The sequence below is a fragment of the Notolepis coatsorum genome (genome assembly GCF_963971535.1).
Source record: "Notolepis coatsorum genome assembly, chromosome: 8".
NCBI classification, from domain to species: domain Eukaryota; kingdom Metazoa; phylum Chordata; class Actinopteri; order Aulopiformes; family Paralepididae; genus Notolepis; species Notolepis coatsorum.
Window position 1 is genome coordinate 48673348 of NC_140172.1, and position 15974 is coordinate 48689321.

The following is a 15974-nucleotide window of genomic DNA, read 5'->3' on the forward strand; positions in this document are numbered from 1 at the left end:
TAGGGGTGTAACGGTACACGTATTCGTACCGAACCGTTTCAGTACGGGACCTTCAGTTCAGTACGCGCTGTGTACCGAACGAATACAACAAATATGTTACGTTAATTTAAAACTCAAAAGCCCCCCCCCCCTCTTCCCAAAATAGAACTTGCGCAAAGGGCCGGATGTTGTTCGTTCAGCCCACGCACACCACTGAGAGATTATCTGTAATTTAGCATAGCCTCATAGTATGGCGAACGCAATTTTTTTTTTTTTATTATTAATTAGAATATAGAATATTCGTTGACAGCCCTACTTAACAGTAACTTCACACTATGTCACCCCTGAGTGGAACATGGAAAGCCATGTTAAGTACCTGGGGGTCCACATCTCATGGTCAACACACATAGACTCAGTCGTAAAAAAGGCGAAGCAGCGCCTCTACCACCTGAGACAGTTAAGGAAGTTCAGAGTATCTGGGAAGATACTCCAGTCCTTCTACTCCGGAGCTGTAGAGAGCATCTTGACTGGAAACATCACTGCCTGGTATGGAAACAGCACGGCACAGGACAAGAAGGCCCTACAGAGAGTGGTGCGCTCAGCCGAGCGTACCACGGGTATTGCACTACCACCCCTGCAGGTTCTATACAACAAGAGGTGCAAATCCAGAGCCTGCAGAATAATGAAAGACCCACACCACCCCAACAACAGCCTGTTCATGCTGCTGAGGTCAGGCAGACGCCTGTGAACCCCAGCTACTAGGACAGAGAGGCTTCGGCTCAGCTTCTTCCCCCAGGCCATCAGAGCCTTGAACACTGAACTCTACACACACAAGCACACATGAGCACACACATGACACACACACTGTACACGCTCACACACTAGCAGCCACTTTAACATGAGCAAGCACACACTCATGCTGCACACGCCCACACTTATGGCCACTAAGGAAAGGTCACTTTAAAAATAGTATAGCATAACCTGAGATTGTATACAATATGTAAATAACTATGTACAAATACCGATATGCCCTACTATGTTACTTGTTTATTGCACAATGTTGTTTTATTGGATTCTATTATATGTTGTTACTACTGTATTGCACATCTTTGCGGGCAAGACCACCCGCATTTCATTGTATACTTGTATGCTGTGACAAATAAAACTCTTGACTTGACTTGACTTGTTCTGCAAACTTTCCCCCACTGTACCTAAATGAACCGTGAACCGTGACTTCAAAACCGAGGTACGTACTACTGTGGAGGATATACAGAGCTCACCCCCTAACCCTCATAATAAGAAGAGAAGTCAGTAACTGTGGAGGATATACAGAGCTCCCCCTCCCCTCCCCCCATTTGACCCATCTTATGGGACTCTCCCTCCCCCTTTCTCACTATAAAGGGTTCCTCCCTACGTTATTCGTTCTTCCCGTCTTGGGTTATGTAGTTGAGCACCTACTGTGCTCACGAAACAAACAAATGCACTCACATGCACGTGACCAGGCCACGCCCCCGCGTCCCACTATATGACGACTGGACATGGTCACACTCCACCTTCCAGAGAGTGGTGCGCTCAGCAGAGCGTACTACTGGTATTGCACTATCACCCCTGCAGGACTTATATAACAGGAGGTGCAAATCCAGAGCCTGCAGAATAATGAAAGACCCTCACCACCCCAACAACAGCCTGTTCAAGCTGCTGCGGTCAGGCAAGCGCCTACGTACACACGCAACAATAACTGAGACTACGGCTCAGCTTCTTCCCCCAGGCCATCAGAACACTGAACACTGAACTCTCCACACACAAGTACACATGAGCACACACATACACACACAACACACATGCTGCAATCACTTTCAACAAAATGTCACTTTCAACAAAATGGAAAGGAAAATAACCGATGTGGTTCTTGTATAGTATAGTTTAGATCAGACCTGGGCATTGTACGGCCCGCGGGATGATTCTGACCGGCCCGCAAAAGATTACATCATAATAAAATAAAAAAATTATATATATATAATTTTTTTTTACCTTTTTTCTTTTCATGTCAACGTTCACACGCACAATATACGCTTACCTAGGATTTGACTTGATTCAACAACAAAGCAGTCGGGGCAATGGCAAGCCAAAAACGGTCAAAAGTGTGGTTATTTGAAGAGACTAAAGTACCGAAAAAAGGTACCGTTGGGTACCGGTATCGATTCACGTATCGGTTCAAATGTGAATGGTACACATCCCTACTGAGCACACAACTGCAGGGCAAGGGCATTTTTGCTCATGAAATGCATAGCCATATGAAAGCCTTCATGACAAAGTTGCAATTAATTTCAAGGCATCTAGGCAGCAACAATCTCGAACACATCAGATGATCACCGGCATAGGTACTCATCCATGTTAGGAGAGGAGAATATGAATTTTCAAGGCGTTTTCAAGATTTTAAAAAGGTTGAGGATGAAATGCAGCTGGTTTCCTCTCCCTTTACCTGCAGTGTTGATAGTGCACCCACTGATGTTCAGCTTGAACTCATTGACCTGCAGTCTGATTCACTACTGCAAGAGCACTTTAAGTCAGCATCACTGCTCTACTCTGCTCTCAAGGAGGAGAACTTTCCAAACATGGGGAGACATGCTCAGAAGATGTTGGTTCTCTTTGGATCCACCTACATATGTGAACAGACATTCTCAGTCATGAAGTTTACCAAATGAAAAAAAAATAACTGAAGAACACTAAAATGTGGGAATATAACAAGTGAAATGGGACACTTGATCATTTTCTTTTTTCTGCACAGTAAAAAAAAGAACTGAAAGTGAAGAACACTAAAATGTGGAAATATAACAAGTGAAATGTGACACATGATCTTTTTTTTGCACAGTTCTGAAAACATTAAATGGCTAGAAAACTGGGACACTTTTCTTTACACAGTTACACAGTTCAGTGACATGTCTTGTTTATTTGAGCTACAACGATAATGTGATGTCTTTAGAAATCTAAGAAAATCCTTGTTTCAATAGTATATGAAACTCAAATGCCCTTTGTTATTAATGTGACTGAAAATGAGTTAAATGTTTCACATTTTGTTTATCATTATTATTATTTATCATTTTGGAAATTCTATTTGAATAAATGATATTTTTGAAAGCTAACCTCACATTTTAATTGCCAAATAATAACATACACTCTTACCAGCGGTCAAAACAATGTCATTTACTGCTTTTTATATAGAAATAAAATGTATATTATGCATAATTGAGTTAGGAATTTTGGCCCGGCCCTCCAAAATATGTTCAGTTGCTCATTTGGCCCCCTGGGAAAAATAATTGCCCACCCCTGGTTTAGATATAGTAAGTTTAGCATAATGACATAGAGTTAAAACTGTATATTGCATAGTAGTGTACAGTACATAGGACCCAGTGCCTTCTCAGGAATTTAGCATGTCTATTTTATCATGTCCATCTTATGTCATTTTATTATTAGTATTATTGTATTAGTATTATGACCACCCGCATTTCACTGTATGCCCTGGTATGTATGTGACAAATAAACCTCTAGAATCTTGAATCTCTTGAAATGCAACATTAGAATCTTACACATGTATAATAAAACGTTAATAAAACAAATTATATATGTGTGTATGTATGTATGTATGTATGTATGTATGTATGTATGTATGTATGTATGTATGTATGTATGTATGTATGTATGTATGTATGTATGTATGTATGTATGTATGTATGTATGTATGTATGTATGTATGTATGTGTGTGCGTGTGTGTATGCATGCATGTATGTATGTATGTATGTATGTATGTATGTATGTATGTATGTATGTATGTATGTATGTATGTATGTATGTATGTATGTATGTATGTATGTATGTATGTATGTATGTATGTATGTATGTATGTATGTATGTATGTATGTATGTATGTATGTAATGTATGTATGTATGTATATACATATACATACAATTGTTATTCTTCCTTTTCCCTTTCTTTTTCTTACTGGATCTGAATTTTAGGCTGTATACAAATAATGTGTGTTTATTGTCTGGATCTGAATCGTATAATGTTGGTTCAGCATTGGCTAGACAGCGTTGACAGCGCCGATGTAAACACTGGAGTAAGAGTGTTACATAACACTCATTATGCAACAGATTCTAAAATGCAGAGATTCATCAAGGAATAAATCAGTCTGTTTATATTATTTTCCTTTTTAATACCAGACATACCCCTTATTAAATAATGATGGATGAGGAGGCACCGCTCACGCTTTGTCCCAGCAGCGTGCGTGTGTCTCGGGGGTGGGGATGTGTGAGCTGCACGGGGGGGTGCAGGAACGGCAGCAGCATGGGTGCTATAAGTGTGGGGCTGCATCCCAATGAGGGGGACTCACTGAATATCACGGCACAACAGGATGGAGGAGGAGAGAAGACAGCCAGGCCCGGATCGGCCATCGGGAGAGTCGAGACAATTCCCTGATGCTTGCTTGACTTGGCCTGTGATCAAAACACAGCACCAAAGAAATAACTCTCCAACCGGCGCATGCCCGGATTCCCCAGTGAAGGAATCTATGTTTTTCAATGTGTATATAATGTATATATCGGTGGGTGACAGCATCTACTCAGACGGATCTATATATCTTAAAAGTAGCCGGCAGTTAGTGTGTGTTAGCAGCAGACTAACTGCAGAGCCCATGGCTTTGAGGTCATCAGCAGGTTTGTAACCAAAACACTGATAAGCACTGAGAGCAGGCAGGTTTGGTCAGAGAGAACTATGGGGAGAGTTTGACATCGATAGAACGGACGTTTAGTGTGTTAAAGGTGAAGAGCAGTTGCCATGGCAGCTTGTCACGTAATAACGAGAAGAGGGGGTGGGCCTGTTGCTATGGCGAGAACGTTATGAGCCATGAGTCCCTTCCGGGGTAAGTTAGACTGAGACACGACGCACAATCAAGCAGACGCATTGATCAGAGACTTTCATCCCTCCTCACCCTCGCCGGCTGGGGGAGGGGAAATATGCCACATCATCACATCATGCATGGCTACAACGAGGCCCAGAACCAGAACCATGAGAGAAGAGACGGTGGAGAAGAATGAATTAAGACTGTTCAAGGACATTACCGAATTGGTTACATCTGGCACAGAGGCTATGTTTATGAAAATAAACATGAGGATCTAAGGAAAGAGATCACATTGGAGTGTCGTTTCTTATGACTAACGGATGTACTAACAGGGGTTGATGCAGTGGGTGACAGCCAATGTGAAGTATTGAAAACAAACACAACGCAGAACAGGGAGAGTCACGAAGGAGATGACGAGATGAGATTGGCTGATTACTGAACTATCTTTCACCAGGGAGTCTGGAGGCTGAAGCTGCACATGCACCGGTTGGGGAGTAGGTGCGGAAAAGTGAGTATAGCTTGGCCAAGAAAGTGCAGATCGATTTGTGGTTGGTCTCTCCGTGTTCAGGAGACTCAGACGTATAAAAGGTTCTATAGGATCATGTCTCTAGCACCCCCACAGCCGTAAGCACTTACGTCAAGGCTCTAATTCAACATTAATTCATTTTACCCCTGCACTCTCGGGAAAAGCCGAAAGAAGAAAAAGAAGAATACTCTCCCATGAGCTCCATGTAACGCAGAAGTGCAGTGGTATTGAGCATGTTAAGTTTAAGCTAACAGGCAAACCCCCACATATGGTCTGCAGATCGAATTTGTTTATTTTGGCCGTTGCCTCCATGCCGCAACTCAACTCATGACCGCAATACAAATCAAACGCACCTTACTGTTCTGCAGCACCAGACTCTGGAATTGATCTCTATCGTAGCCTACAAAGCTCTCTGCTGCTGCACCTGCATTGTGTTTTTAGTGAATAAACCCTGCTTTCACATAGGAACTGGTTGAGTATATTCAGTCTTCAGTTGTATGGTCACATTTTTTAGTTACTTTCACTTTCACCTTTAATGTAATAATGTGTTCTGAGTTTGTCGCACCACAGAACAATGTGTTATTTACCACCCAGCCAAATCTGAATGATTAAAAATGTTAATAACTATTATAAATCCCAGCTCAAAAACAGCTCATCTGGCTGCTTAGACCATTTCTGGGGGCGTGGTCAGGACTACAGTTAGTTAGAAAACAATGTCACATACCTACTCAAATCAAAACCGTGGAAATAACGCAAGAGGAGCGAAAGCTTTGGCAGAGAGAGAGAGAGAGATTCGGAGGTGAGTATCAAAGAGTTATTATAGGTTATCTGTGTGTATGTTCTGTTCATTGAGGCACCAGTGTAACTGAAGTGCATTTACAATAACATAATTATTAAGCCAGACAAAAGAAATGGACACATTTTTATTATTTACCTGATCAAATGTTTATTACAGTATAACAGCATTACCATTGGAGTTCTGGTGTGATTGTTGTATAGGAGGGCATTAAGTTGGTAAGATTGAATGGTGCAGTGAGACAGACCAATCACCATGTTCCAAGTTCGCCAGGGAAGGTGAAGAGGGGTTTGGTTTGGACTTCTCATTTTTGTCCAAAGTCAAAGAACATTGCAGGAATTGTCACACACTAGAGGAAAAGACGCAAGAAAATAATGTAAAATCTGTCTGAATCAGTCTGATCCTGGCATAATGCTGTGGTGTGTGTGATTGTGTGTGTGTGTGTGTGTGTGTGTGTGTGTGCACGCGCGCGCGCGGTGTGTGTGCTTGCAATCATGTTCATCATCATCATCATCATCAGCAAGTTCCATGTATTTTATTTGTTGTGTACATGTGCAAGGTGGCCTGGCCTGGATAACCATCGCCGGCCTGCATTGTCCCAGTCCGGCCCTGAAAGAAGAGAATGGGAGGGGAAGCAGCTGCTGCCTAGCCCATCCCATCCCAGTCCACCCTCCTCAGCAGCACGCTCTCTCTCATCATCATAACATACTGGCGGAGCAGATCACCCGGACAACAAAGGGACGCACGGGGCTTCTGCAGCCCGGCCGTGACAACAAGCACCAGCACCGCTCACTGTCAGCGCGTCTCGCAGCGCGTCTCGCGGAACTCATTTCTGATCAACGGGGAAGCATCGTGACCGCCAGGCTGGAGGTTACCGTCACAGAAGCGTTAGTAACACGCGTAGGTAAGTGAACTGTCAAAGTGCTTTTTATTAGCCTATACGATTATTAATCAGCGGGGAGCAATAGCCTATATAGTCTTGGATAATTATGACTGTTTGACTCATTCTCTGAAAATTGCTTCATTGTTTTGAGGTAATCTGTTTTGGTCCGCGACCGCGATCCATGCGTTCCTGTTTTTTTGTATCAAGACTATATACTATATGTTGTAAAACATAGCCAATTGGGGAATAATAAACACCATTAACCGAATTTTGATTTGTTCAGTTTATTATTTTGGATTCGCATTATAGGCTGCCAGCCATGCCTATTGAAAACTTCAAATGAGACAGCCCCCGTGCATGTCGTCCATCTGCTGGGTCTACGGGCGGTCAGTAGTCTATAATAGTGCGCAGCGTTTGGTTAATTATAATGTATAGGAGTTTAAGTTGAAAATATGTTATTATTGATTCGTGATCATTGCGCTAGCCATCTGTGCCCCTGAATCAATCGTGACATAGCCTGTAATACACGTTCTGTCTGACAGACAGTGCATGTCATCACGTAGCCCACTGTCCAGCGCAGGGCTTAGGGAGCAGTGTAATCTCTCATTAGGAGGTTATTTAGAGACCGGACACACGGAGACCGGCTGGTTACAATCTCTGGTCTGTCGACCCCTAGTTGTCTTCTTTATTTTGATAGGTTAACTTCTCTGTTTCTCTGCAGATAGTACAGCCGTACTTGTAACACTAGGCAGCGAGATGGAACTGGAGCATTTCGACGAGCGGGAGAAAGCGCACAGGCACAGCCGGGCCAGTGCGAGGATGAACGGGGTGCCAAGTCCCACGCACAGCGCCCACTGCAGCCTCTACCGGACCCGCACCCTGAAAACCCTGAGCGCAGAAAAGAGGGCCAAGAAAGTTCGCTTCTACCGTAACGGAGACCGCTACTTCAACGGGATAGTTTATGCTATCTCAGCAGACAGGTTCCGGACCATCGATGCGCTGCTGGTGGATCTCACCCGCTCCCTCTCTGACAACGTCAATCTTCCCCAAGGCGTCCGAACAATCTACACCCTCGACGGCTCCAAAAAGATTACCACCACCGACCAACTGGCTGAAGGTACGGCAACGTCGTTATAGTGGTTGATTATGTACTGTAGGCTACTGGTCACTCACAGAAAACCTATATTTGCATATCGTATATGTCACAAATGTAACAGTATATACCTGTGTAGCAGGGTGGATTATCCCTGCTTTATGGGAGTGGATGTACACTGCCACCTGGTAGTGGGAACGCAGCAGATCTGGGTCCGGCTGAGTCCCCGACTGTAGGCCAGGAGTATTGGAGTGGAGGTTTAGCAGAGGGAGTGGATGGGGCCTAGGATTCACTAACCTAGGGGTGGTGCGCTGGTCCTTCTTGCCCTCCAGGGCGATTCGCAGTAGTTCCCCACACACCCACACTTCCCTCAATACTTCCTGCGCCCTCCCACACCTGATGACAGTAATGGTGGATGATATACTTTCTCCCCAAAGCAGTACCCTTCCTGATTGGCGAGTAGAGACCTGTCCCAATGATGCATAGGCAGGGGGTGGGGAAAGGGTTAAACAATAATGAGCATTACCCGGAAAGGAAAGGGTTAGACAGAATGCACATTAACAGACACGCACACAGTGTTCCCATTTAGCTCTCTTTTACTGAAAGACTTATCTCTTCGACATGTATTTACACAAGGCACAAGAATCAAAGCTCTTTCCACGCTGGGCACATAGTGCTCTCACTCTACGGCAATGACTAGAGTTCTTCCCACACTGGTCAAGACACAGTAATAAAACCCATCCCTTTAAGGGTTTAACTACTTGTTCATTCCCCCGTAGGTGGGGAGAGAGGGGAGGAAGAGGGAGAGGGGTACTGGAGCTACTCAATGGGAATTTTATAAAAGAACACACGTCATCACACCACATTCAACCAAAAGACAGTGGGCCCACATTTAAAACAAAAGTCCTATCTATAGCCGGCTTCCCCAAAATAATAAATGTCGGGCGCCCCTAATCACTGCTACCAGTGTCAGTTCAAAGTACTGCTTCTCTTCGCCCTTAAAGGGCCCGCTCCGCACAAAGAGAATGTCTACCGATAAAGTTCCAGCACTCGGAGCGCTCACTGTAACTGGCTTGAGTGTACTTAACCAAGGGCAGGCCTGCTCTCACCACCGAACGTCCGTGTGGTGAGATGGCCGTCGAGAAGTCCCGTGATAGCAGGAGGCGGGGCTGGGTAGACGTTAGGCAGGTGACTGCTGGAGGGCAACGGCTCGGAGGGCCTGGAGGTGCGTGCAGTGCAGTGACGTCCGCTGCTGGGCTGGAGAGGTGGGGCGACACGCGGGCTAAACTGTGGTGCTAGGCCTAACTGAAACTAAGCTGTAGGTCGGGACGACCTCCTGTCCTGTCGCCTATACTTTAACTAAAACGCAACGTGTGCAATATCTACCACACTCTTCGGCAGTAGCACGTCTGCTTCTTCATTCACAATGTCTCTTTAGCATTAACTGGAAGCTAAGCTATCGCATATTCCATTACTAACCCGCCTCGTGACTGGGTTTATATTCCGCATGCTTATTGTCTGGAGCTCCAGCTCCAAGCGACCTCTTCCTTCTCTGGAAAACGATGAAGAGGAAGTTCCGCCGCAGGCGCCGCGCCCTGAGCCCATCCTTCTTCACCTGTGTCCCCCTGCCCAACGTCGCCACCAGCTCCCCCTGGCGATACCTGTATCATGTCCCACTATTAAGTGTCAATGTTAGGATATGGAGGATCAAGAGGGGTCAGCAAGTTACATAACATCATCGCGAACACAGAGAATGCAAGGAATTAACGTTAGACACATTGAATTATTGTTAGACATATTCAGGTGTCTACACCTGTGTGTCATGTATGTCCCTATGCCATAAATGTCATGATGTCATATATGTCATAAATGTCACTATATGGGCGGTCAGGTGGCGTAGCGGAGATTGTGCTCGTCACCAATGTAAGAGGCTGCGGTCTCGACTCCCGGAGAGTCAGCATTGCCTTGGCTTGGGCTGATCGCTATTGTAACTGAGGGGTACAATTCCCTGACTGTATTACTAGATATGATACTTACTACCACTACCTTTGTACTTAATATTCGGCCACCCAGTACTCGGCATAAATATATTATGATGAACACTGTCACGTAGATGAAACGGATCCAACACAAATGTACGAATTAGAAATAGGTCTTTATTTCTACACAGCGATGGTGTGTAGAGCAAGCACTTAATCAAATCAATCACATTTATGAATGGGAATTAGGATGCACTTTTATGGCAAGAGTATTCGTCGGTATATCAATAGAGAATGTCCAATCTCTGAAGGCGCAGGTGGTACATATACGACCTGGAATAGTTTAAGGAATAACAGCAATGATACTTTAATGATTATAGACTGGATACACTAGGGGGGGGTTAATCCGGTCGCTTGTAAGCCGACAGGAGTAGGAAGGGGGGGGGGGTAGAATCCGGCTGCCTCATCCGGCCAAGGGTATCCCAGGTGAACCCACTGTAGTGCCGTTCAATGCGCCGGCGATCCTTGGACCACAGATGAAAGCAGGTGGACTCTTTGTGGGCCGGCGTCCTCCGGTCCACGGAGGAGAGACGTGAAGCGACCTCGTCTTGCAGAGCGTCTCCTCACCTTGCGTCCTCTCCAGGGGGGGGGGTTCCAACACACGGCAGTGTCGGGGGTCTTTATCCATGGAATAATCAACGTATACAAAGCATAATCCGTGCCGGGGAAGGCGGGCTGTCGTCGGTAGAATAATCCGGTATACAGGTCCACTCGCTCGTCGGCTCTGGGGCTCCTCGGGTGCAGCTTCACGTGGGGTCAACCACCCTGGATAAGCAGCCAGTTTTCTGCCCGAAACGATGGGGTACTGACTACGGTAGTATTCTCACCGCACGAAGCACTATATATTAACAGACTATTATTAGCTTAATAGACTACGTCCAACTCGACGATATAGTGCCAAATATGACTATTCAAATATTAATATACACGATGTCTCAATACCGATGGTAAGCCGAACTTGGCCTTACTCCCACACGTGGCGTCGCGGGGAGGCTTTACGTCTGTGACTCTATTGGAGGGTAAGAAACTGGACTGAAAAGGAAGTCCTACTTTAGTAGCGCAGTATATATACGCACTATGAACAAATAGTCCCATTAGTGGTGCGGTAGCCAGATTCCTACGCGGAACTAGGACTTGTTCGTACATGTTGAGCGGTACGTTTGAACTGGGTCTGGGGGGTATGGCAGCCTGGCACCAAGGTCTCGACCAATAGTAGAATGGAGACTATTATGGGATGTTCAGTAGGCTAGAATGGATATTCAATGCATATTGTACAAGGAATATACAAGGGATATCAGGGAATATTAGAGAATATACAAATACAATTAAATATATATAAATAAATATATATATTCGGTTTAATCTGGCCCTTCACAACAGCCACCCCCTGATTGGTCCCAGACCTAATCAGTTAAACAGAGACAGATTAATCGCGTTGTCTATTTACACATAAGGGTTTGCTGTAGGGGTCAGTCAACTTCACAAAGTCATAGGGTTATAGGGTCATGGTCATCATCGATTATGTCTGGGAGTCGGGGCAGTTCTATGAGCCTCGCCACGGGACGGGTGTAAGTGCGACCCTGGACAAGCACTTCAGCTGCTCGGACCTTGCCGTCGGCACCGGTGATCACTCTGCTTACGCGGCCGGCCGGCCACATAGCTCTGGGCCGTGATTGATCAATAATCATGACGACTGTTCCTTCTGTCAAATTGTCTCTCTCCTTTACCCACTTCTGGCGGGTCTGTAGAGACGGTAGGTAGTGCAGTAGGAAACTGCTCCAGAACTTGTCGGCTAATACTTGGCTGTACCTCCACATTCGTCGGCCGTTCGCTTCTTCAGGCCGGTACATTGTCTGGGGTAACGCGGGATCTAGCCGCCCCATCAGGAGTGTGTTGGGGTCTGCGGAGATAACAGTGCTCAATCCACAGAACACAGACTTCTTATTTTCCACCTCCTCTGGACTTGCTTCCCTCGGGATAGGCGTGGGCCACTGTCCTTCCGGGAGTCTTAGGAATGCGGGGCCGTCACTGTAGACATTGCGACGGGTGAGGTCATCCAGGGGCATCCCCCGGGTGATGACGTCAGCTGGGTTCTGTTTTGTATCAACGTAGCGCCACTCTGTTTCTCCGGTTAACTCTTCGGTTAAGTCTTGAATCTCGGTGACTCTGACTCCCACGAAGACTTTGTACTTGCATGAGTCCGATTGGATCCAGGCGAGTACTGTCGTGGAATCTGACCACAGGATTGTTCTAGACACCGGTATGGTGAGCTCACGTTGGATGAGCGTGGCTAGGTGCGCTCCGGCTAGGGCTGCGCAGAGCTCTAGACGTGGGATAGATTGTTGCTTGCGTGGGGCTATTCTCGAGCGGGCGAGGACAAATGCTGTGTAAATCTCTCCCCCCCTTTCTTGGGCCCGCAAGTAGGCTACTGATCCGTATGCGACCTCTGAGGCGTCACTGAAGACGTGTAAGTCCATTTTACATGTCTCTGGCCTCACCGTGGGTGGGAAGTAGCTTCGGCGCATATTAACGCCTGGGAGTGAGTGGAGCTCCATCTCCCACTCTCTCCAGGTGGATGCAAGGTGTGCGGGAATGGGGTCGTCCCAGCCCTGGTCCTTGTCCCACAATGCTCGTACAATCATTTTTGCCCTGGTGGTGTACGGTAGAATACATCCTAGCGGGTCATATTGTCGGGCGAGTGTTGTGTACACACTCCGTCTGGTGGTCGGCGCCGCCGCCGGCCTTCCCTGCTCCGTAGTCAGGGGCTTGTGTCTGTAGTGAAGCGAATCTGTTTTGAATCGCCACACCAATCCCAGGGTCATCTCCTGGGCTTCTCCCGGGATTGTAGCCATCCAGGTCTCGCTGCTGGCTGCCTTGTCCTCGGAGGAGAGGCTGCGCAGTACTTGCGGATCGCTGCTGGCCCACTGCCTGAGATCAAAGCCGCCTTTGATCAATGAGGCGCGGAGTTTAATCAGGAGAGCCTCGGCTTCTTCCTGGGTTGAAAGGCTTTGTAGACAGTTGTCTACGTAGAAGCTGTTCTTTACGCTGTGTCGGACCTCTTCGTCCGCTGCTGGGTCCTCTGCTACATGTTTCTGTAGTGCAAATGTAGCACAGCAGGGGCTGCACGTCGTTCCGAAGGGGAGGACTTCCCATTGGTAGATGGCTGGGTGCTCATCTCCTGGCTTCTCTCTCCATAGGAACCGTAACAGGGGCTTGTCCTCCTCTACTAATCTCACCTGCAGGAACATTCCTTTAATGTCCCCGCTGATGGCCACCTTTTCCTGGCGGAAGCGGAGTAGAACGCCGAGTAGGGAGGGGCCGAGTGTGGGACCGGGCAGTAACTCTTTATTCAGATTTTGGGATCCGATCTGGTAGCTGCAGTTAAATACTATGCGGTCTTTACCGTTGTGATGGACCTTGTGGTGAGGCACGTACCACGATTCAGTGGTCTGGTCAGCCTCTTTTATGTCCATCTTTGTGACGTGTCCCGCTGTGATGAGCTTCTCAATCTCAGCGCGGTATACACTCTCTTGGGCGGGGTTCTTGGCTAAGCGCCGCTCCGTGTTCAGCAGGTACCGTTCTGTGGCGTCTGTCTTGGCGTGGAAAGTAGGCATTCCTTCTCGCCGCAGGAGTGGCGTGGCGTATCTCAACACGCCGTTGACCGGGACTCTCTTGGTCCCTGTCTCGAGGAGGTGAATGGCGTAAATGTCATCTTTAGAGTGAATGTCTTTCTTTCCGTTCTTAAAGGGCATTTGTTCCAAGGTCCATAGCCGCTCTACGTGTTGCAGGAGTGCGGTTTCTCCCTCTGTGACTCGGGAGTGGAGACATCTAGTGGCTGTACTTCGGTTGAGAGATTTGGCGAGCGGGCCTTGGAGAGTCCATCCCAAACGGGTCTCGACTGCTGCAGGACAGCCTCGGGGTCCGGTATGAACCCGGTCTATCGGGACAATGAGGTCTGCATGGTCGGAGCCTATCAACAGGATCGGCATAGCATTGTCTATGAGCGGGATCGGTAACTTGCGCAGATGTGCATATTTCTCCATCAGCTTGGCGACGGGGTATGTGTACCGCGACAGTCCTATTTCTTGGCTGGTGAAAGCGTCTGTAATCTGGTACCGTCGCTCAGGCTGGCCGCTTGCTGCGATAGAGAATGAGACATTCTCGCCCTTTATCGTCTTCAAATCTCGTCTTATTGTCCGAATTGTCATTTGGGTTTCGCTTCCCCGCAGCCCTAGCTGGGCCGCAGCGGAGGCGAGCAGCAGGGTCTTCTCTGACCCGTCATCGAGGACGGCGTAAGTGTCCAGGACTTTATTCTGGTAGCTTAGTGTCACACGCACTACTTTTAGGAGTACTCGGGCTCCACTGCTGCTGGCGGGATCGATGTACATGACGCTCGCTTTGCTGCTGGATGGTGCGGGTGAAGGGCGCCGTCTGTTACTGTCGTGAAGTATGTCCAGATGGGCTCCATCGCACTTGGTGCACCTTTTCTTTAAGCGGCATTCGGCTGCCATGTGTGAGCGCGCACAGCGAAAACAGCGCTTGTTGGACTTTATCCATTGACTTGCTTCCTCCGCGTTCAGCTTGGGGAAGGAGTCACATTGCGCTAGCCAGTGTTCTTTCTCACAGTAGGGGCACACTATCTTCCACTTCTCCGTTCTGGAGGGGGTACTGTGGCTCCTGCTGCTCGGTACTGACTCCGATTGGTGCATCACAGTCACCGATCTTCTTCCATCATTTAGTCGTCTGGTTCCTTCTCTGGAGCCAGGGGTGCTCCGTCCGAATGTATCTAGCCGTAGGCTGCTGACTTCTCTCGCCAGGAAGTCTGCTAGATCGAGGAGGTTCGGTTCGGGGCCATTCGGGTCTCGGTGGTCTCTCTGTCGCCTAAAACGCTCCTGTCGAGCGGGCGGCAGCTTCTCCAAGATCCTTTCCACATTTGAGTTGGCGTAAAGTTCATGCCTCCCCTTCTCTCTCTGCGCTCCCAACATCCCTACCAGGGACTGCACTCTGATGGACAGGTCGTCCAGTGCTCGATTGTCTATTGCTGGGGGTAAGCGGTCGATGTGTCGGATCTCCTGGATCACGTAATCCCATATGCGCCCATACCTCTGGTCCAATGCTACCAGCGCTGCTGTGTATGGGGTGGTGGAGGTCGCGTAGGCGAGCGCTATATTATGTGCGCGGGGTACCTTTAAGTGCTTCAGTAGGATGGCGTATTTGTGGCGTTCATCCAATACATCCACCAACATGGTCTCCAGACACATGCAGAGTTCTGTATACTGGGCCCGGTTCTCTTGGGTGAAGTCGGGTACCATAGGCGTGCCAATGTATGACGCTGACTGTGGATACATCGGCGAGCGTTGGGGGAGAGGCCTCCTAGGCGAGTCTCCTCCCGCTCCTTGGTATGGGCTAGTACCGGCAGTGTACCATGGCCCGCTTGTCCAGGTGCTGTTCCTCGGTGCGGGTCGTGCGTCGTGCTCACCCGGGTATAGAGTCGGGGGTCTGTAGCGCAGCTCCGCGGGAGTATAGCCTGGGCTGTACCGGACCTCCTGGTCCGGTAGAGTACTGTGCTGTCATCGGGCGTGGTTCTCCTCCTCTTCCTCTTCGTCTTCAGTTAGGTCATCCAGTGCTTGTAGTCTCTGGTTTAGCCTCTCCACAGGATATGCTGCTCCTTCCCGGTTGCTAGGTCTCGCTTGGACCGGTGGGGGGAGGTGGTCTGTGGGGGGTATAGACCTCGTCTGTTGGTCAAGTTCAGGGTTGTT

The 15974-nt window shown here is 47.8% G+C and overlaps 1 protein-coding gene across 1 annotated transcript in view; it reads left to right on the forward strand.

Moving 5' to 3' along the window:
- Positions 1–7839: 7839 nt before the first annotated feature.
- Positions 7840–15974, forward strand: part of dclk1a (doublecortin-like kinase 1a) — a gene marked incomplete at its 5' end in the record, with an annotated part of 155785 nt that continues 147650 nt past the window's right edge. The window contains 1 exon segment of the mRNA XM_084319654.1: positions 7840–8200. Within this exon segment, the coding sequence (XP_084175780.1) occupies positions 7840–8200 (361 nt within the window).